Consider the following 22,163-nt stretch of genomic DNA (forward strand, 5'->3'; position numbering starts at 1 on the left):
GGTGCGACCACCGCCGGCGACAGCACCGAGAGCTCCAGGCACCGACACCGAGCGCAGCAGGGAGACGCGGAGAGGCCGGAGCCGGGCGCTGCCCCACCGCAAGCCTCCTCCGGTGTACTGGGTGAGTCGAGCAGTGCGTGTTTCGCGTTGGACGATGCGGTTTTGGGAAGGAGAGATGGGACAGGTGAACGTGATGTTGGGAGACGAGCACCCGCACCGTCGCACATCTCGCGGCACGCGTTCTTTTGTCTCCACGAGGACGTCCCAAAAAATGACCCATTGATTATTAGAGCACAGGCCTATGAATAATAGCTTTTGACTGGTATTGCATGTTTATGTGGCAGCAGTTTTCTAAAATTAGCCTATTGCTTTTATATCCTCTCTTTAGGAAAATGGCCACACTGGAGCTCATGATAGCGTCTGGTTTTGACCTTATTGGCGGTTTTTGTTCATGAGCTTATCTCCTGTCATGACAAGCCTATTTCCACAGTATTACTGTGGGTGCTTGTAGTTAATTGCTGCTATAATGTCTTATTCTCATTTATGTTGCAGCAGGCCACTCCTCAATAGCCTTGCTAGCTAGGCCCTATGATTGTCTGCCTAGTCTTCTAATTAAAGTAAGTTGTGTGTTATCTGTGAGGGCTGCTCATCTTTCCTCCAAATGTTTATTAACTTCATGATGTCATCCTGGGATTTCTAAACTACTGACTAGACTAGACTGCTACTGTCTATAACCCTGCCCCAGTATGAGTTGCCATGTTATTGGATAGGGCAGGTGCATGTTTTGTCATTTTAATGAGGGTTAAGCCATAAAGGATGCCCCTCTCACAATAATATTCCTATAATTTCTGAATTTATTATCACAGTGGTGTTGTGTCCGTTTATAACCTAATTACGTTATCCATAAGGGCAGTCCTAAGAATCATAATGACTTAATTTTAGAATATTATTTATCTTTTTTTTAAGACAATGTAAGCATAACAAACATGCTTTCTGTTTACACTCCATGACACTAATAGTGGATTTGAATAGACCATATCATAGTCGTCTCGTTGCGAGAATTGCAAGCAAGGCTATTTTTGGAACAGACCACAATATTAGCCTGGGTAGAGAGAGCCTCAGCTGCCGAGCCAGGGTTGTTTTCCTGCGTGCTGGGTGCAGAGACAGTCTCTGTGCTCCCTGCGAGTACTGCTGCAGAGTGATGCAGTGGAGCAGTGGGCTGTCAGCGGATGAACGCTCCTTTCCACACTTGGTCGAGGTAACCTGAGCAGGTTGCTGCTGAGTGGAAGAACAGCCTGATGTCATCCTGTTGAGAGGGTGGCACCCGGCGGCACCATCCGGGCTCTCGACTGGGTCACAGGAGGGTTGGAGGGTCAGCAAAGTGAAGATTATATAGATTTTACAGTTACTTCATTAGCTAGGAGCAGCACTGAAGGGTAAGGAGGAGGACTGGGAGTCTAAACCTGTAAGGGTAAGCTGATAGCAAACATCCACACATGTAAGCATTTACTGATATTAACCCCTTAATAAATTGGGTCATGGTCTAAAATGTGTAGGCCTTCCTGATTTGAAATAAGAAGTTTGACAATTTTAGTTAAAATGGACTTCTATGGCTGCATGTGTTAAGACATCAATAGGGTATAATGTTTTGTTTGGCTAACAGTAGGGCTGCACGATATGGTAAAAATACTGTACGATATGATTCACGATTAGTATGAATGAGCCCTGCTGCAATCACAATTTTAATGTTCTTTGAAAAAAACTAATAAAATTGTGATGATGTGACAAACAAATATGTTTTCTTACATCTGGAGAACAAGATTTTTAGGCCACGGAATCTCTGCAGCACCACAGTATTTCACTATATCACTCATTATAATACTGTTTGATACACATTCTATCAAATAATTGTAGCTTCTTGCGATTTCAATAACATTGTGATTAATTGTGCAGCCCTAAGCTATCAGTACAGAAAGCTCAGGTACTGTATGAGTCGTGTTGAATTTCGCATGATAACCAGCCCTACATAAATGTTTCTTCTTGGGTTCCTTTGACATGAATACATTTTTAGATTTAAGCCCACCACTTGGTTGGGGAATGTCCTTGTTAAAGTACCTACGTTAAAAAGCCTTTATTATAGTGGGTACATGATAACAAACAAAGACTAATGCACATTGACTGCAGGGTCAAACAATCACAGACAAGTGAGTAATCTAAGCACAACCTTCAATATATGATCATTTCCGCAGCCACATCCGGCTCCCTCTTTATGGATGAACACAAAGTCACAGATAACAACGATGAACACATATATACATATAGGGTTTCCTGAAACAGAATACAACTAGTACAAACCCCCACAATGTAGCCACTATGGTTTTATGTGGACAGAATTTGCCTACACATGCATCAGGAGCACCACCCGCTTTGTGTTAAATTGCTGTCAAATCCAAGTAGCACCTCCTCCCTGTTTTTTTTGTTTTTGTTTTTTGGAGAATATTATGTCTGACAGGGAATATATAAACTATGGCCTCAGGGAAGGTAAAGTGTCTAAACAGAAACCGAAGACCACATGCGTCCCAGATAATAAGAAAACTACATCACAGTTTGTATCAAAAGAATCAAAAGTACCATGTGGATCTGCGCCTACTTTCCCTGTATATTTTCCTTGTATGGGTCATGAGAGAGAAGGATTGGGTTTGGGGACTTCAGTGGGATTACCATGATATCACATAACCGCCCTCACATGTGTCAGTGTCAGTCAGCCAGCACAGCAGTAAGTCAGGGTGATTTCTCCGGTTGAGACTTTGGTTGGAGCCTGGAAGGATTTTCCTCACTCGGGGCTTGGATGCTCGATTGTCTCCATGCCTCCACCACATTTTCCTAATCCCTCCACAGTAGACTGGAATGACTTTGATCCTCTCAGCCATCTTCCTTTGTAGCTCCAACACTCACAAGCCGGCATTTCAAGGATTAATTAAGCGCCCATCATTAGAAAAAGCAACGTAAAAGTCTCACCAATTAGTTTGTTTTCCCTCTGAGGCTAGTGTTGATAAGATTCTGTGTTATGGAAATCAGGTCATGTAATTTGTGGTTGCCCAATCAGCCAGCACAGCGGTAAAGGATGTAGGACATTTGTTGGGATATATGGTGAGATTCATTCTCACTTTGGAAAAATACATTTTGTCTCTGCACACACTCCTGAAAACCTGGGATTAAACTCACTCTGTTGTAATCCAAATGACCTTTGACCTTTGTACTTTTGTATTCTGTATTTTATCGTCAGGTTTAATTCACAGTGAGTGTTTTTTGTTGTGGGCCGCTGAAGGTTTTGGCTTAATGAGATGCTCTGTGTGTGCGATGACTGAATAGTCTCTCTCATCAGGACAGTGTCCAAAATACTTCACTAATTAATGTATTGTAGCCACATGCATGGGTATTCTTCACAACAGCTATGACACTAGCTCTTAATTGCCCATTTCAAAATATGTAGGAATTCAACACTATTACAGCAGGGATGCTGGAAGTCTGTCAGAGAACAACAGTCTATATAATGGCATCATACTAAATGCTAAATGCATGACGTTCATGGTTTTTGTATTTATTTTGCATAGTCTTAAACTGAAACATTTCTTGGAACTAAACTTTTTTATTATGCTAGATTTTAGAGGGTGCTGCAGCCCATTCAGCACTCGTACTTCCAGCGCCCATGTAGAGGACAGTCTGCATCATGAGCTGATATTATTTCTTAGGTTTTTTTCAGCTTCTACACTATATGGTGAATATATAAAATATGTAAGTGTGCAGGTTTAGCAAGTAAAGTCGAAACCCTTTTTTCACTTGTGTTCTGATCTGATAGTGAAAAGTTTTGTTTCCGGGGCAGTGGCGACGTCTGAAGGGTCTATTTTCATCTATGTAAAGTTTTTTAACTCCATCCTTCATGCTTTGCATTAATAAATGCACTTTACACTCTGCAAAATACATGAGAAAAATTTATTAAGCAGGGATCTGCACTCAACCATAGACTCTTGGCCAGAGCTCTGCTCTCTCGCTCTCATTGCCTCTTAAGCAAGCAGAATACCTCAGCTTTGCTTCAGAGAGATTTAGTCAGGTTCAGTGTCACACAGGTTGCTTTAAATACAGCAGTGTAAGGCAGGACAGTATTGAGAGGAAAAAGCATGAACCTCCCAAAAGAAGAGCTGTTTTCCACAGCAGCAGACAGACTGAGCCATTGGTTTTGTGCCTCCCACAGCTTCATAAATGAAGGAGCTGATGAATGTAATGCAGTATGATATAATGACAGCAGTGTGTTGTGCCTAATGACTCTGAACTTAATGCCTCTTTTTCTGCATCTCTTTTCCTATCTCACTCTTATTCATTGAATGCTCCACAGAGATATATTTCCTGTTCTCCTTCTCCTCTCCCCTTCTAGAGTAAGTGCTGAGCTGAACATTAGCTGCATTAGCGATCGAGGAAAATCACCTCTGTAAGGGGTGACCTTGCTGCTAGTAACGTTGGAGCTTTATTAACCTGATCGCTCAAATGCACAAGTGACCAATTGCTTTGGTGAACCAGCTCTTGATGGGGGAAGACATTTCATGGTAGAATTCAGCAGGCCATCAGGCAAACTCTAAAAATTAAGTGGCCAGTTCTTTACTGTGATTACACTTCATATTTATTATGAGTAGCTTGCTTTAAAATGAAAATCATTACAGTGAAGTAGGTTCTAGTCAGATGGTGGTAAACTCCACAGCTAGTGCTGCAATTATTTTAGTAGATTTCCTGTTGCTTATTTTAGTTTGTGTGGCTGGTACTCGTTTCATGGTTTATTTCCACACATAGTGGCTGTATCTGCTCATAGTCTATAATGACTTTATTTGGCAGATCATGAATCGGCCATGATGTGACCGAGCCGTATTAAATTTAGTTTAATCAATATCAAAATTCAGTGTTTCTGTTTCAGTTGCCATTCAGCCACAGGTATACCTGCAGAGATACCATGATTCTTAGAGATGATATGTTTCAGAGTTCCCAGCATGAGTTCCAAGAGTAGAGTCAAGGAATTGTTTTTTGCGTAAAATAAATTCTTAAACAAACCGAGAGCAGGACGCTGTGTTGAGTATATATCCGTTTAGTGATGGATGAGTGTGGCCGCACCCTCAAACCAACAGCTCAGCGTACCTTTTTGTTACCTGACTCCTGTTGGCTTGGTTTGTATGATCTCATACATGTTCCTGCTGTATCACACACCTTCAGGGGACGGCAGCTCCCTGAAGGTGTGTGTAGATACGAATATCCAGAGCCAGTACATGTGAGTACATTTTAGGAAGTTACAAACACTTTCCCTGAGTCCTGATAAACCATCTGCCTTGCCAGGGGTGATTCACTTGCCCCAGATTCTCAAGTTTTTAATGGCTTAATCATACCACCCATAATGCTGCTTTGCTTCTAGCCAACCAACTTCTAAATCCCCATTCATGCTCTCTGGAAATCTACACTTTTCCATTTATAGCCACAAAGATTATCTAACTGTAAGAAGAAAATAATAATGCACACTCCAGGGCTTAATGCATTTCATGCACAGAGATAGTGCTGCTGGTGTTGCCTGTCTCCTGCCTCGTGTGGAAGCAGTGACACATCGCAGAGACTTATCAGTGAGTTTAGGCTCTATTCTCTGTGATCAGAGCAGGGTCAATAACCAGCCTCCTCCAGTGTGTAACTGATATTGCATTCCTGAAGGAAAAAGCAGGAATGACGAGTGCCCTCTTGCCATTCTATCCTTCTCTTCATCTTGGGTGGGTGCGGGGGGGTAGTTGCCTAAGCAAAGCCCAGCCGACACCATCTGTCTGCTTCTAGCTCGGTCGTTGGACAAATCTGTTCATTATCTCTACTCTGCAGCCTCCTGAGCAATCTATAAAGGGCTATTGAATCTTACTATTCTAAACACATGGGGGATGATAAAGCTCTTTCTCTCCAGCTAATTTTTTAACTAGTAAACATATTACTCATAGTCAGTGTTTACACAGAGCAGTCAATTGCGAGGAAACACCTCTCCAGTGCTACCGATCCTGTTTTCATCATCCTGTCACATCCCTTTCTCATCTCTTGTGGGGCGTACACTGTGTGCACATTTGCGTGGTAAGTGTTTTAGAGAGCGACCCCCTTTCCTCCTCATCACCCTGGCGCATTTCACAAACTTTAGTAGAAAGCGACATTTAATCCTGTTTATTTCAAAGCTAATTCAAGAAATGCTGCATCGCACTGATGGATGCGTACTTCATAACTCAGACGTCGGCTGCTACTATCCTTTTACCTATGTTTCACCTTTTTTCTTGCAATGGCTCTGTGTTTTTTATCTTGTTGCGTAGATAGGTGTTGGGCAGAAGGGAGCTTGTTCAGGTGCATTACGAGAACGAGAATCAGCTGCTCACCGCCTCTACCCTTTATCTCCTGTCTGCAACTTCCGGACTGAAGTGTTTAGAGAGAGCAACTTGTCCGTAGCTCCATAATGGTTTTTGAAAACAACAATTTTTCTGTGCCATACCCATTATCATAGAGGCCCACAAGCTTGTAGATGACAGCATAGCGAGCCCTGGCCAGGAGCGTTTCCCTCCTGACATTTCACCTCAATAATCTTCTGTTAAATTAAGTATTTTCCCATTTTCTGGCCCTTCCTTTTTAATCTGCTTTTTCTTGCTCTGCTTTCTTGTTGAAGCCAGAAGCCAGCTATCCGTCACCAACGTTACTGGTTATTTTTTGTATCCCTTGTTGACCTTTCTGCTAATGCCAGGTGCCCATTAGACTTAAAGAAAACAGCTGTTGAGCCAAAGACCTACAGCCATTCCCGTCTGAGGCCCTAGAGAGAGCGTGCGAAATCCGGATCACTGCGAATGTACTATATATGTCATCCATGTGTGTGTGCTACCCCCTGATATACTACGCCGGCCGGGCCCGCGCCCAGCCCCTGCCAGCTTGTTTTCCTGGACCGGGCCCTAATATATATTACGTAGTATTATATACTACTATATATATATATATATACTGCTTTTCTGAGATCTGGAGTTAGAGAGCTGTATTACTTCGACTGCTTATGTTATACACAGTAAACAGATAAACAATGAGATGAAATTCACTATAAATCTCCGTAAAGCTGAGGAGTGACATAAGGGATGTTGGTAAAGGTTAAAGCAGTCTGTTACACTTTAGATTAGCCTTTTAAATTCTAGCTTTTCTTTTATATTTACCTTTAAGTAGAATTTAGTTGGAAAAAAACAGTATCACATATATATTGTGTATCAGATTGTTCCAACTATTCACTGAAGCCACTTGTCATTTACACTTTAAGTATTTAAACCCAAGACTCATTTATTTTAATGGCTTGCACCACTTCAGTCGAAGATGAAAATACTCTTTCTTGTGCATCATTTTATACACAGTTTCTCATAATTCAGCCTGACATCTGTGATATCTTTGGGATCTCCTCTAGAATTTTAAATGAAGCTCTGTTGGTTTGAACAAAGCCTGGCTGCTCAGCATGAGTTTGTACCGACTCGTCCACTGAAGGCGTGAAGAGATTGGAGTGTGTAATTAGTACTGAGGTAGTTTTCCTTCTTCTTTTTGTTTAGTTTTGGTTGGCATCTTTTGTTCCTTTTCTGAAAAGCCCAGTCAGATTTTGGCCACTTCTTTTAATAGGAATTTGAATGTGGTGCAGCTAAGGGGGGAACATTCTGTTTCTGCTCATATTTGCACATTGTCAATGTTGACTGGCGAAAGCCTACAACAGTAAAGTACAGGCTTTTATTGAGCTTCCATCTCATATATTTTACCTTTACCCCTCTATTTTCTCTTTTCTCCTTGCTTTTTTTTTACTCTTCAGTCCGCAGCATCACATATAAAAGAACATATATGCCTGTTTTGTCGGCTACACATCTTTTTGTCATATGGTCAGAGAATCATGATTCTGGGGCTCTGTGTTATGCTTGCTGCAGCTTTTACTTCTGTCATTTCCCTTAACAAAGTGCTATGGGAAAGCTGCGGTTGTGCAGTGTTGCCTGAAGAAATTGACTGTCAAGGAAAATAAACCGCATTGCCACTGTAACATCCGTATTTGCATTAGCGAGTGAAATAGCTCCAGTTTTTTTTACTTTGCTCCTGAGTCAACAGCCTGTTGTTTGTGTGAAGCTCTTTGAGTTGGACCGTCTCCATTCACAAAGAGAAGAGTAATTAATTTGCCTCTTTTTTAAACTAAGGAGGCTTTAGCAACTAAAAATCAGTTGATCCAGTTGGGTTGAATTTGCTCAGTTCTGTTTCAGATTTACTATTTATTTTATATTTGAATAAAACAGTTGTGCTCCACTTCTTATGCTGCGTCTACAGTACTACTCTAGCTTTATTTACTTTTTGGAACATGTATAATAGTGTTACTGACCTTCCTAACATTCCTTCTTCAAGCTGTTGTTTGAAAGGCATGAGAAATCAAAGCAGACTAAAGTCATTAAAGATGTCTTCCTCTGCTTGTCATTGAGCAGGAAAGGAAATGGGAGGGATGGTGTAGTAATGTACAATAATCACTAGTTGCACTGGGTATTGATCTGACTTGGAGCTTCCTTTCCCATCATTCCTGTACAGGAATAGAATTTCTTAACATCATACAGATAGGGTAGTCCACAGCCATCAGACTGATTGACTGCTACAATATCTTAAATTCATTAATTTATTATCCTCTTCTATTGCGATAATGCCCGGCGCTCAGTTATTATCCTCTTCTATTGCCCTAATGCCCAGCATAATTTCTTATGTGAATAGGAATCTCCGGTTTCGCTGATGTTTACTGGAATGTCCCCCTACACTAGAGTGCCTGATTGTCTAATGATTATAATTATTATGATTGTGAAGGACCTTCTGAGACACTGGCACAAACCGAACCCCCTCAGTTTTGATGAAAGCAATCTCATTTCTATATTTCTTCCCATAATTCAATTAACCTCCACTAAATATATGAGACAACAACTTTCGTAGACAAAAGGTTGCTAGGTTTGACTCTGGTTCAATCAGTCAGATGTACAGTTACAGGTCCACATTAGACACTAATGCCCTCTGTTAAAGCTCCTTAAAAATGTATGAGTTTTTTTTTTCTGAACGCCTGAGTTGTTTGGTCCTCTATATGACCCTCTGTGTGCTCTGAAGAAGAAAAGCTTTTGTGTCAAAGTGATTAAATTTGCATTGTAGTGCAGCAGGCCCCTCCTTGACCTTAGGTAAAACTTTCAACTTAAAGAAATAGTTATGGGAAATATAATATTGTGAATTTGCTTTCTTGCCAAGAGTTAAATGAGATGATCAATGCCACTCTCCTATCTGTGTTCAGAATACAGCAAGCAGCTGGTTAGCTTAGCTTAGCATAAAGACTGGAAACAGGTGTAACAGCTAGCATGGCTCTGTCTGAGGGTAACAAAATCAGCCTATCAATATGCACTAATTAACATGTTACATCTAGTTTGTTTATTTTGTACCAAAATAAACACAAAAAAAGAGGCAAACTAGCTGTTCCACCTGTGTTTCCAGTCTTTATGCTAAGCTAAACTGAACCATCTAAACTGTACATTTTTAAAGGTTATTGGGCCGGGTTATATTATATCAGAATATTCAAGCTAAAATCTTAAAAAAATGCGATGCTGCTGCCATTTAAACTACTCTATACAACACAGAAGTGACCACTTTGCATTGTTGCTGTGTGCCATCCATGTCCCTTTGTTCTGTGTGTTGATCAGAAAACCCTTCCTCCTCTTTGGCAGTTGCCCACCACTCAACAACGAAGTCTGTTTGCTCCACAAAGGCTGCTATTCACTCCACTATATTCATCATCACCACTCGCTTATTCATAATTCGTAATCTCCCCCTTGACAATGCTCAATTCAGCCAGTTAGATAACCAGTCTGTGGCTGTCTGAAGGAGTAGTCTACACCGACTGGGCATGAAAGGGATTCAACACTGGCGTTGGTTCATGACTGTTACCTGACTGAATAGACTGCATCATTTTCCTCATTTAACCCCAGCTTTATAACAAATATGACAGCTCAATCCCTGCTTCTTTGCTTCTTCACAGAGGTAGCTCACCCAAATTAACCAGCTAACCCAGAATGAAACACTGATTAGCCTACTTGGCAGAAGGAGAGAGAGAGAGATAGAGTGGGAAATGAAGGAGGCAGATTTAGTGAGACTAAGTTGAGGAGCAGAGACAAACAAAGGAGAGAATGATGATGGGATGGGGGAAAAGTGATACTTCAACTATTCTGCTGTGTGAGCACTGTGGCTCTTTTCTTCCTACATGGTCTTGCCTCGTCCTCCTCTTGGCCTGCAGCCACGGGCGGCTCCAGTGTCACATGTAATCATTGTTATTTTGAAGCCAAGGACGTGTCCCTATTATACTACCTGCGCCTGTTAATGAGGAAACCAGAGTTCTGACATCCACCATTTGTCACAAAGGTGGAACAGACAAGTCTCCTATCTCCCTCCTGAGGAAAGACAGCCTTAATCCCAACTACACCATACACAGGTTCCTATTATCTAAGAACAAGAACTCTCTGCTGATGTTTTTAGCCAATCAAGCAGCGTGGCTCTAGGTATGGCAATGTACGGTCCCATAGTGCACCACTTTGGTCCAGACTGAAATAATCTCAGCCATTCATGCTCCCCAGAGGAAGATGCCTACTGACTTTGGTGACGATTCCTGCTGAACATCACCATTTTAACATTGCATTGAACATGTTAGCATTTAGCTCAAAGAACAATTATCCTTAAGTAAAACCTCACAGAGGCGCCATTTTGATTGTTAGTTCCTCTTTCTTTTACCGTTGTAAATTTAAAATGCAGTTAGTTTCCTTTTGGATACTCCACTGACTCTGCTGTATCTGTTATAATTGGTTTAAATGTGATGCTATGACTATGTCAGCAGTATTTATTAATGGCTGGAGAAAGAAGCTTGTTAATTAGCAGCAGACCTGATTGCTGGCTGAAGGCAATACAGCTTTAATTTCTACAGGAAACGTTTTGATTACATGCTTTTTAAAAATGCATAACACAGCTGATACGGAACCTAACGAACTGTCACTTTCTTGTCTTTGCAAAGAAACTTACAGCATGATCTCCTTCATGTGCCTTCAGTCCATTCAATGTTTTACAATTTACAGACTGATGAGAAATGTTTTTGGTAATGCTAGTGCTAATGGCAGAAATTGGCCACTGAAGCATCTCAGGTTTATTTGTATCACTATCAAGCGTTCTCCCTCCTCTTTCAGTCCACCTAGTTTGAAAGCATCATCCAAGAGCTCCATGTACGCGATGATGACAAATACCTCTTGAGACAGCCTGAGTGAGAGGGAAGGCAGGAGTGCTGGGAGAGAGAAAGAGATAAAAAGAAAGCATGGAGAGAAGGAGGGATTGAGAGATTCTGCCCAGGGGGGGCTGAGAGAGAGGATTTGGATAAGAGAAAAAGGCAGGGATGGTAGCGACAAAAAGATATAGAGAGGAGAAAGAGAGAGACTGAGAGGTTCGTGGGCTGGAAGAGAGGAGCAGACTGGAGGTGAAAGAAAGAGAAAAGAGATAGGAGGAGTGCTCTGCTCTGCTGCTTTCATATCATCTAAAGCACATCTGTGTGTGCAGCTGTCGGTGTAGAGGAAAGATGCAATGTGGAATTGGGAGTGTTTGTTGAGTTGGTGCCAAAATATATGCAGTCTGTGTACCTTTTGCAGCGGGAGGGTGCAATGAGGTGGCCGTTGCGACAAGCAAAAAAGCGAGTCAGTGTTTGGGAAGTTGGAGAAAGCCGGAGGGAGGGAGAAGTGGAAGAAAGAGAAAGGGACAGATAAGAGGAGAGGTGGGTTATGGATTGCCTTTTTTCCACCTCAAGCAATGTAGGCTGCAGTTGCAGAATCCACAGCTTGATTCACATAATCTTCACAGGTGGAACGGTCTGATTTGGTATTTATTTCAGACATTTCAGCTGCATGATTTGATGACTCAGTATGTATGTCGTCCACGCTCCTCTGCGTGCATATGCAGTGATGTCTCTCTCTGCATGTCTGTGTGTGTTTTACTGTGCGTCTGTATCTGCATGTCTGTGTGTTGTGTGTGTGTTTGGGGCGTTGGGAACAGTTTTGAAAGGGCACTCTGTTGGTGGTGTTTGCTTATGGTCCAGTGTGGATGGGTGTGTACTTGTCTGTACAGGATGGCGACGTCATACAGAGTCAGGGAAGGAGATGATTCTAATTAAGGAAGGTTTTCTGTCCCACTTACTGATATAATCGTTCTAATAGGATCATCTGTTTCATTCACACACTCAGTGGATGTGACAATGGAAATGTTTTTTGCCTGTCTTATCGTTAGCTATCCTCTCTCTGTGCCTGTTGGGAGTCCTGTCAGTCTGCCTTTATTACTTACGTGTGAGTGTTAAGTGTCTGTCTCGCTGCCTCTCTATTAAACTAGCTAAATAAGAGTTGAACTTCAAAATTACTCGCTGCTCTTGTCCCCACCCTCCTCGGAAATACAGACTTTTGCCAGGCATATTTAGCAAAGGCATCTTTTTAGAGAGGTGCGTTTGAAAGTACAAATCCTCAGCATCATATCAGTGCGGTAAATCTGCACTGCAGGCCTCTGAAAGACAGAAAGGGGAAAATTTTGTCTCCTGAATAATGCCAACTGTGTGTAGGCATTAAGGGACCACGGTTAACAGCTGGTCCATGACACACAGCAAAGGAAAAGTACTTCAGTATTTTGTTTATTTTTACCTGATGTGAACTAGTGCTGAGCGGTATGACCAAATAGTTGTATCACAGTACTTTTTAAGATTCAGGTGGTTTCACGGTATATCATAGTAATTTTTTAAGTGTATTAATTTGAGCATGACTTGGCTTTTATATAGGTTTATAGTGGCCTTTTATAGGGAGTACATAGACTATAAACATTTTAATGTCTTCATGTATATACTGAAGGCTTTGATTACTATAGGGATTTCTTGACCCAATAAAATGATACAATATAGAAACTTGAATTCAGAAGGTGTGTGGTTCAAAGTAGGTGTTAGCAGATTGTTGGGCAGTCACTGGCCAGCAAAAATCAAATCCACAGTTGCTCTTCTACCCACATGCTGCTTTTGTGTTCTCAAGTGGGAATAATTTTTGGTTTTACTTTAATGTGTTTACAGTGACTAAGAAAGGATTTCATCATGTACTGTGATCACCTGTTTGCGCCTGTAATTATAGACCGTTGGTGGTGACTGAGCAAACATGTTGCTGTCTCATGATCGGATACTTGGTTAAACAAAAAAGGGAACTTAATGCCCAGTCTAAATCCAGACAGTATGATAATAGGGTTCTCCCATTTTTTAATAGATACATTTGATTTGATTTGATTAATTGATTAAGATGTTCGATTCGATTCTAACATCTTAGTATCATTGCCCTATCACTGTTAATATCATGTGTTATTCAAAGTCCTCCCTGGAAAAAAAATCCTCTATTCTGTTAAAAGTGATGTGTTTATCATCGCACTGAAGCAACAACAGCAGCTTCTTGTTTGGAATAAGGCAGATTAAATGTACAGTGTGAAGCTGCAAGGAATGTTAATGAGTGGCCCCTATGCAAAACACTAAAGCAATTACTGCTAATCACCAAAGGGGTTGCCAGAAAAACAATCTTGCAGATTACCACTTGTCTTATCAATGACACATTTTCATTCTGTTCTCATACTGCATAGGCTACTCCTGTTACCACGACTTTCTCCATACCTTATCTTCAGAAATTGGATGTGAACTTGTGAACATGAAATTAGATAATAGTCTATTTTATACTGTTATACAGTAGATAGTATGGTCTGCAAATGCCCGGCATTATGTGTTGGATCCTGTAGGTTTGCAGTACGAAGTGGTTTATTTAGTCACAGTATTTCTGCTGTCCCTCCCCAAACTATTGCTGAATGAAGTGGTTAGCTATTGTATAAGAGAGTAAAAGCAAAGTAAATGCATCATCTACTTTGTCCCTTTATGAAAGAATGTGTAGAATTTAGTGGCATCTAGTCTAGCTCTGCAGTCTGCAGTCTAGCAGATTGCAACGTCCTCGTCTCACCCTCCCATTCGAAACATGTAGGAGAAACTACAATGGCTGTGGAAAAATGGTTCTGGGTGTCAGACTATCTACTCTCCTTAACTAGAAACTCGCAGTATTTAGACAGTGACCTGATTAATATTCCTAGCTATAATATACATTCTTTTTCGACTCAATCGAAACGTTAAATAACCCCAATTGGCGGTGTAAAATCTTCCAAGTTGACCCAAAGCTGGTCCAGCCAAGCATAAAGACCAGAGAGTTATCAAACGAAGACAGTGAATGCATCATCAAGAATTTCCTAAAGTGTCTGTGACCTTCATTTTAGTGCTTTGCCTGAGTTTCATAACTGACTTACACCCTATTAATCTGGCACTTTATATCTCAAGGCTCATACGCATAGACAAAGCCTGTGTGGACACAAACACACACACAAACACACAGACAAACACACTCATACACTCACATACACATGAACACCCCACAGAAATGCTTCAGAGAGAAACTCAGATCACAGAGAGACACCCTGCTTGTTACGCCTGCCTGGTTGCTGTCTGATAAGCGGTAGCCCTCTAAGAGTCGTCTAACTGTGAAGGCCGTGAGTAATACAGGATTTTATCTGTATCACTACTAGTCCGGGACCAACCTGCTCAACAGCGACCTGGTTTCTGTTACAGGGCCAAAGGGGGCTTTCAGACTCACAAATTCACTAATTTTGCCAACATAAACAACATTTGGGATCACTTTTTGATGTAACTGTTCGTACATTAAATGCAGACATTACCCGACTGGGCTGTAGTTAAAATATTTTGAAAACTGGTTCCAATTTTTAAGCATTTTAAACTACTTACTAAACTTTAACTCCAACCATTTAAACACAATTAAGTATGTTTTTCAGTGTAAAATCCATCATATACTGCATGTATCTGTGGCACTCACTTTATTCATGAAGCACACTGATGAGGTAAAAGTCATCAATGCAAATTAATTGCCCTCGTTAAATCAATCACAAAGAGGGAGATGGAGATAATGAGAAGCAAATTAGTTAAAAAAGGATTGTAAATAATTGTCTCAGTAACGACTCAGAATCAAGAAGGTGAGGTGAGTAATATTTTGTGTATTCAATGAACTGCATGCAGCTTATGTGTGGAAAGAAAGTGGCAATAATCAATGTTTTTATTTTGACAATGGATCTCATTACTACATATATGAAAGGGATCACTTGTAGTGAGTTTTACTCTTTACTTCAGTCCCATCAGCATCGTTTTCAGCTGCAGTAGGCAGCTGTTTTCCTGAAGCAGGAACTGCAGACAGACACAGTTAGCAACTAGCTGGTGGACATAGTGTAACATTTAGCAGCTAAACAACCAGATATTTTCCACAGGAGTTAGTGGAGATCAAACACTGAGCTAAAAGGAGGGTGATTATTGGACTTCCATTCACCAGGTGGCCAGATATACAATCTGAAATAAATGCTAATTCTGCTTAGTATCTGCTGGATGTGTATATAAACAACTGATTACCGTATCAACTTAAAATGTGATCATGTTTCAGTGTTGTGTTTACAGTCTTTCTGCTGCCCCCAAATGACGAAAAACATTAACTAATATATAATATATAATAAAAACATTTTACTAATATAAATTTGTATTAAAGTAACAGTAAAACCACCTGTCCCTTCTTCCATATCTTAAATTTGACGGTGTTATTGATTGTCATTGAATATTTTAGTTCTTAGCAACCCTAAAAGAACCCTGACTATCTTGCTGTTAAGCAGCCTAATACTCTGCTCAGCTGGCTGTGGTCGCAGGTGTGCTGCTGGAAGAAACTACTTCACTAAAAGTGATAACAACCTTTCCCATTGGAGCCTGAGAGGTGATTTGTTTGTGTAGTGCAAAAACACACATGCACATGCAGACAGAAACCTGTCAGACTGGCTTGTCCGTGCAGAGAAGCCTTGAAGGGCAATGTATGAATAAATGTTTGTGTTCAACCTAGTAACAAATACTCCAATGCATGCAAAACATCTGAAAACGTGCTCAGTACTGGGGCTTATAAATTGAAGTATTGTGGAAATGATGAAACCAATCTGCTGGCTGTTCCAGGAGTGTGTGTGTGTGTGCTGTGTGTGTTGCCCTCAGCGATGAATACAGGACTCATTAGAATTGCTGTCATGTCGCAGCGCTGCCTGCAGCATTTCATCTAAAGCACAGTGGAGCGACCAGTCAGTTTTCAGTATCTAGGAGTACCACTCAAGATTAAAAGTCAAAAATACCTCGCTCTGTTTCTTGTTCAGCCTGTTGCGATGTATGAAAATGTTCTTCAGAGGGGAAGAGAAGTGTGGAACCAGATTAAGTTGTCACAACCTCTTTGTAAGTACTGAAGAGGGATCCTTTAAATAGTAATGCTACCTCTGAGTCAAGTTCTGTTTGCAGGCACAAGTTTCTATCTCCAACATGTTTGGATTTATCTTGACAGAAAATATCTTCAGCAAGATGTTGAATGAGAAAAGGGAGACGGGTCCTTAGATTTACTGAGTGAAGCTTTTTATTTTGTTGGCATCTTCTCTGTGTGTCTAATTGCTCTAATTTCTTTTGCTCTATATTATCTATATACAACTTTTTAGGTGAGACCCATGGTGCTTTCGAGAGAGGACATAGGGAACAAAAGGAGCAACAGGATAATGATATGAAAACTGCCTTTTTTTTCTGTATCTGTTTTATGTGAGTATAAAACAGATACAGATTAGGCTATAAGTTATATAATAAAACAGCAGAATTATACCAAAGCTGTAATATAAGGCTAATAAATAAAAATCAAAGAAGATGCTAAAATATTGTCATTAAGTCGGGAGGAATGCGACATCTGACAAACAAATGGGTGTAAGATTTAAAGCTGCATTAACTGACTTCTTTGGGCAGTGGAACAAGCTGTAAACACAACAAGGAAACAGTTGCCTATTTTCACATCTCGCTGCCAGACAGAGCAACATTAGCATTCATTTGGAGTCACTCTCCTTATGCAGTAGCTCTGTTTTGGTCTCCACAGACTCCTGAGGAAAAGAGCTCTTAAGCTGCTAAAGGCTCCACTATTTTCACCACCAAGTTGCATCTCTGCTGTTTGGTGCAGTGGGTCGTGCATAAGTTGTGTACAGTGGGTTTATTACAGCTTTTTAGCTAAAAACATCTGCCCACTGTGGCTGGAAATGAGGTTGAGAGGCAGAAAACCAAAACATTGGTCCAAAATAGACTAAAAGGCTTCCACAGGGCTGAAGAGTACTGCAGAGCTGGGTGATAATTCTGTGTTGGATACACTAGTGACCCCTTTAAATTACACTTAATTTATTTCATTGCTTATGTAAAAATGATTAGTGCAGCTTTGAAAACACAGACTGTGCCAGCAGACCTAATCTTTAAGAAAATAAATGACTTGCACCTGTTGAAAATTGCACGGTGACTTATTTGTGCAGCAGCTTTATTTTCATGTTGGTGCAGTGCATATGTGCATACATACTGTAAATGTTTAGAACCAATATATTCTCTGGAAACGCTATCAGGCTTGTTTCTGGGAACCCCCCTGTGTGTCCCTCTCTGTCACCACTGTTCCAGGGAGTAGGGGGAAACACTGAGCAGCAGCACAATGATGGTTTTATGTGACAGGTGTTTATTGGATCCACAGAACGCGCAGAGATACAGCGTGATTTACAGCGCCAAGCTCGTAGTGGTGATATCATGGTTAAATTTACAGCCTGCCATGGCCTTGACCTTTGTGAGTGCACATTCACTTTTGTAACCATGTGAGCAATACATAAACCAGGATGTACGTGTACTTCAGGTGTAAGATGATATGTAGCTTTCATATTTTGGTCTCATCACATTTTCTACTGCTTTTAAATACATAAAAACAAACAAGTAGTATGGATTAATCGTGTGATGCTAAACGCGCCCATGTGTGAGCTCTAGAAAGTGCCCCACTTTCCGGCTCGTCTGGCGCTCCATGGCTCAGTGATCACAAGACTGTTGTGGGATGGGCATTCTCTCCAGGCTGCTGTCATTATTATTCAGGACTCGGGAAATGGTTTTCACAGACTTTGACAGCTGAGCAGGGTCTGAGGTTACAATGGTTACAGAATCACTTAGTTCTGTTTAAACTATTGGCACTGCTGCCTTTCTGAAGTACATATAAGTGGAAATAGAGACTCTAGAGGATCGGTGACATGATGAATGAGATGTCAGAGCAGCGATAAAGTTGATTTGAACCCTGTCACAAAAATGGCAGTTTTTTTAAAAATGTTTCCATGACGTAACAGTATCCACCCTAGAAGAAATATATGCTGTGTATTATTTTCCTTCAGACTGCTGCAATAAGGGCGGCCGTGTTATAATGTGACATTACTGTGTGGCTACAGTGGAGCTATTTTTGGTGTGCTGTTGGCTTCAGGAATAGAGACAAGGTAATTCTACACAAGAGTAGAATTTACTGTACTGGCTGTATACTCATAGACGAAATGTTTACCTATCGTGCTGTGAACTTTAAAGAGCGTTCCTTTGTTATTTAAGGCTTTTTTGTGTGCACACATACCAACAGTGAGAAATCGCTGCACTTACATGTGTTGAGTTGATTGAGTTGAGTGTTTGTGTGTATGTGACAGTTCGGAAAGTGTGGACAATGTGTGGCCTCTGGTCTTGGCAGGGCAGGATTAGTTCTGTCAATCTTGTGTTGTGAGGCAAAGCGGCGTGACATTTAAATCTGTCCCGTCGAGAAGGACGGTTTTGTGTGTGTCTGTGTGTGTAACGGGGCAGCAGGGGTAAGAGTTTTGGAGGGAGGTTTGCTGAAAATGTTGAAATGTCATTGCTCCTTACACTGTTTCACTTTGAAAAGGTGACTCTCTCCATCTCTCCCCATGCCTGTCTCTCTCCCCCTGTTTCTGCCTCTCTCTCTGTCTCTCTCCCTCTCAGATAAGTTGTTTGGAAAGCGGCTGCTACAGGCTGGGAGACACATCATGTCTCATAAGTCTTGGATGAAAACCGTGCCCACAGAGAACTGTGATGTCCTCATGACATTTGCAGGTCAGACACTCAAACACACACTCCCTTGTTTTTATTTCTATACATAATATAGAACATAGACATAATTCACCCTTAACCTTAATCTTAATCATCACAACAACATGCGTAAGGTCAGCCCTGACCCTCACCTAAACCTAGGTGTATCTAACAGATTCTGATAATGTGTTAATCATGTGTTTATACAAAAAAAAGCCAAACACATTTTTCTATAGCTCAAATTAATATGGGCTTAATTGTTTTGTTGTGTTCAACTAACAGTTCAAACCTAAAGATATTCAGTATACGATCATATGAGACAAAGAAAAGCAGAAAATCCTCCCAGATGAGAAGCTTTTTCTGCTTGAAAAGGGACTTTATCACTATTAATCAGTTACAGAAAATAGTCACCAAATAATTCTGTCTTATCATCTAATTGTTTTAGCTCTACTTAACCATAACAGCATATTTTAAGCCTCCAACAGGCCTTTCAAGAAGAGCGGACACGCTAAATATTAGCTCTCACTAAGTACAATTTCTTCATTCTGAACTTGTGTTAGAAATATAAAGCTGTAAATGTGCCTACTCATTCTCCAGGCAAAGAAGAAAGCAATCCTCTTTTATATCTCTTACTTTCTCCCATTTGAATTCATTTTAGAAGATTATGTATCTCTTAAAGAGCACAGAAATCCCAACCTACCACTGAGCAGCAGATAATGGAAACCATTATCTGCAACAGTAGGAATCAATAGTTATATACTGTTGATAATAATGATGAGGACCATTAGTTTATGATACTACCTCACTAAACTGTTTTAGCCATAGCCTGAACCAGCTTAAGCAGAGAAGAAGAGTCATTCTCAAGTGTTTGTTAGAACGACATTTAACTTCCAGCTGCTGCTCATGAATAAATAGTACAAGACTGTGGGAGTACTCTGTAAGCTCCCCTGTACAGTGATGTGTGGGTATAGCTGAAAATGTATTTTTATTCTTCATTTCCTGCCACAGACACTACAGATGACCACACGTTGCTATGGCTACTGAACCACATCCGGCTGGGAATCCCAGAGCTCATCATTCAAATCCGACATCATAAGCACACACAAGTCTACGCATTCTTCGTCACCGCTACGTATGAAAAGTAAGGACTCGCTTCGAAGGTTGTCTTTTGTCAGCAACATATCTTTGCAAGGGTGTATTTAGTCAATGGCTAATCTTGACAGCTGATTAATCTGTCAGGTTTCTTTATTATTTTACTAATGGGTTGTCTATAAAATGTCAGAAAATAGTGAAAATGTTTCCCAGAATACAAGGTGGCATCTGTCTTATGTCTGAGCAACAGTCCAAATACCAAAGATGTTCAATCAACATTGACAGAGAAAAGCAACAAATCCTCACATTGGGGAAGCTAGAACATCTAAATGTTTGTCATTTTAACTTGATAAGTGACTTCAAACAATTATTAATTGATTAAATTTGTTGCCAGTGAATTTTCTGTCAATCAATTAATTGATGAATCGTTTCACCTCTATTTGTCAGCCAAGGGGAATTAGCAGGTCCTTGCTGTTTTTATTGAATTTCACTTAGAATAAATAGAAAGAAAAGTTATATAATGGATATATTAGTTGTTCCCAGTGATTTAATATCCTTAAAGAAACAGTTTGACATTGGTAAGTATGCTTGATCTCTTTCTTGCAGAGAGTTAGATGAGTAAATATATAGCTAGTAGATTGCTAACTTAGTTTAGCTCAGCATAAAGACTGGAAAAAGAGGGAAAAAGCTTCCAGTTTATGCTATGCTGTATGCTAAGCTAAATTCTCCTGGTTGTATCTTCATATTTAGTGTACAGATATGATAGTGGTATATCAATCCTCTCATCTAACTCTTGGCAAGAAAGTACATAACTATTTATTGATTTATAAAAATAATTATTTTTGATGCTGACCAATATTCCAACCTTGTTGAACATCAAATCTGAAAACAACCCACTGTGTGATTACTGCTTTGCTGTCATTACCTGTTACAGGTACAGTGCTGTTTATACTGTTTAAACTGTAGCTGTGCAAATCAGTCACACTGGACAGAATACAGGCAAGAAGCTACAGCAGTAACTTTGCTTGAAAGAAAAAGAAAACGAACAAGCTGGCAAATGAATAATACAATATGTATCACTGCTTCGTCTAGTATGAGGTTTAAATATTTTTAAATGCTACTACTGGTGTTGGGATGTTAAAGGCGAAAATATCCTAGTTTTTCTATTCTGCTGTTCTACGTTTATTATGGTGTTATATTAAGCTGCAGCTATAGTAGGAACAACAGTTTAACTTATGCACAGTGAGTCATTAGTGAAGCTGCCACGATGCCTGGTGTATTAGCTCCACTGCTCTGCTGCAGGTTATTTAAAGTTTTGCAGAAGGTTAGAGTCAGGCTAAACAGCTTGGATTTTATATGCTCTGGTTTCACTGCTCAGACATATTCTCTTGTTGTGAAAAAAAATCCCCAGGAGAATTGGGGATGAGCCCGAGGTCATTTTAATCTTAGCATTGACATTGGAGTATAAATACTGAGAAATACAATCCAATGGATCAGGGTGGCACTTGCTGTTCCATACTGCATTTCACCTCTTGACAAATGTTGAGCTCTCTCTGCTGACTGCGCATTCAACGGCGGGCCTCTTGAAAAAAAACCTGAGAGTCTCTACCAAACCTTTTACCCACGAACAGAATAGGAATAGACAGATGGATGGGAAGGAATGAAGAAAGAGAGACCGATAGAGACAGATGCACAGAGAGAACGAGAGAGAAATAGAAGGAGGGAAGCTGAAAAACAAAGAGAAAAGAAACGGGGGGATTAAGGGAGCGTAACGTGAAAGGAGGATGTAGAGAGTGCTTTCTGAAAGTGTGCCAGTGGGTTTTAGATGAAAATGCTCAAGGAAAGTGATTGCTGTATGACACGAAGCACACTCCCCCCCTGCCCCCCCACCACCCACCCCCACCCACACACACACACACACACACACACACAC

General features: G+C 40.6%; 2 protein-coding genes across 5 annotated transcripts in view; one reads left to right on the plus strand and one right to left on the minus strand.

The window, feature by feature from the left end:
* Positions 1-22,163, plus strand: part of ano8b (anoctamin 8b) — a 37,759-nt gene that overhangs the window by 48 nt on the left and 15,548 nt on the right. The window contains exons 1-3 of one of the 4 annotated variants that reach the window (XM_035653043.1): positions 1-121; positions 19,052-19,162; positions 20,147-20,279. The exon at positions 1-121 is cut by the window's left edge and continues 48 nt beyond it. In XM_035653043.1, coding sequence (XP_035508936.1) covers positions 1-121; positions 19,052-19,162; positions 20,147-20,279 — 365 coding nt within the window. Of the gene's footprint in view, positions 122-1,224; positions 1,472-16,332; positions 16,466-19,051; positions 19,163-20,146; positions 20,280-22,163 lie in introns of those variants that run through there. The other 3 variants (XM_035653046.1, XM_035653047.1, XM_035653044.1) reach the window with 3 other exon arrangements.
* dda1 (DET1 and DDB1 associated 1) overlaps positions 22,118-22,163 on the minus strand; it is a 19,026-nt gene continuing 18,980 nt past the window's right edge. The window contains exon 6 of the mRNA XM_035653599.1: positions 22,118-22,163. The gene's annotated coding sequence lies outside the window, so the exon portion shown is untranslated.

The sequence above is a fragment of the Morone saxatilis genome, unplaced genomic scaffold (assembly GCF_004916995.1).
Source record: "Morone saxatilis isolate NCDOM2014 unplaced genomic scaffold, NCSU_SB_2.0 Contig12, whole genome shotgun sequence".
Taxonomy (NCBI): Eukaryota; Metazoa; Chordata; class Actinopteri; family Moronidae; genus Morone; species Morone saxatilis.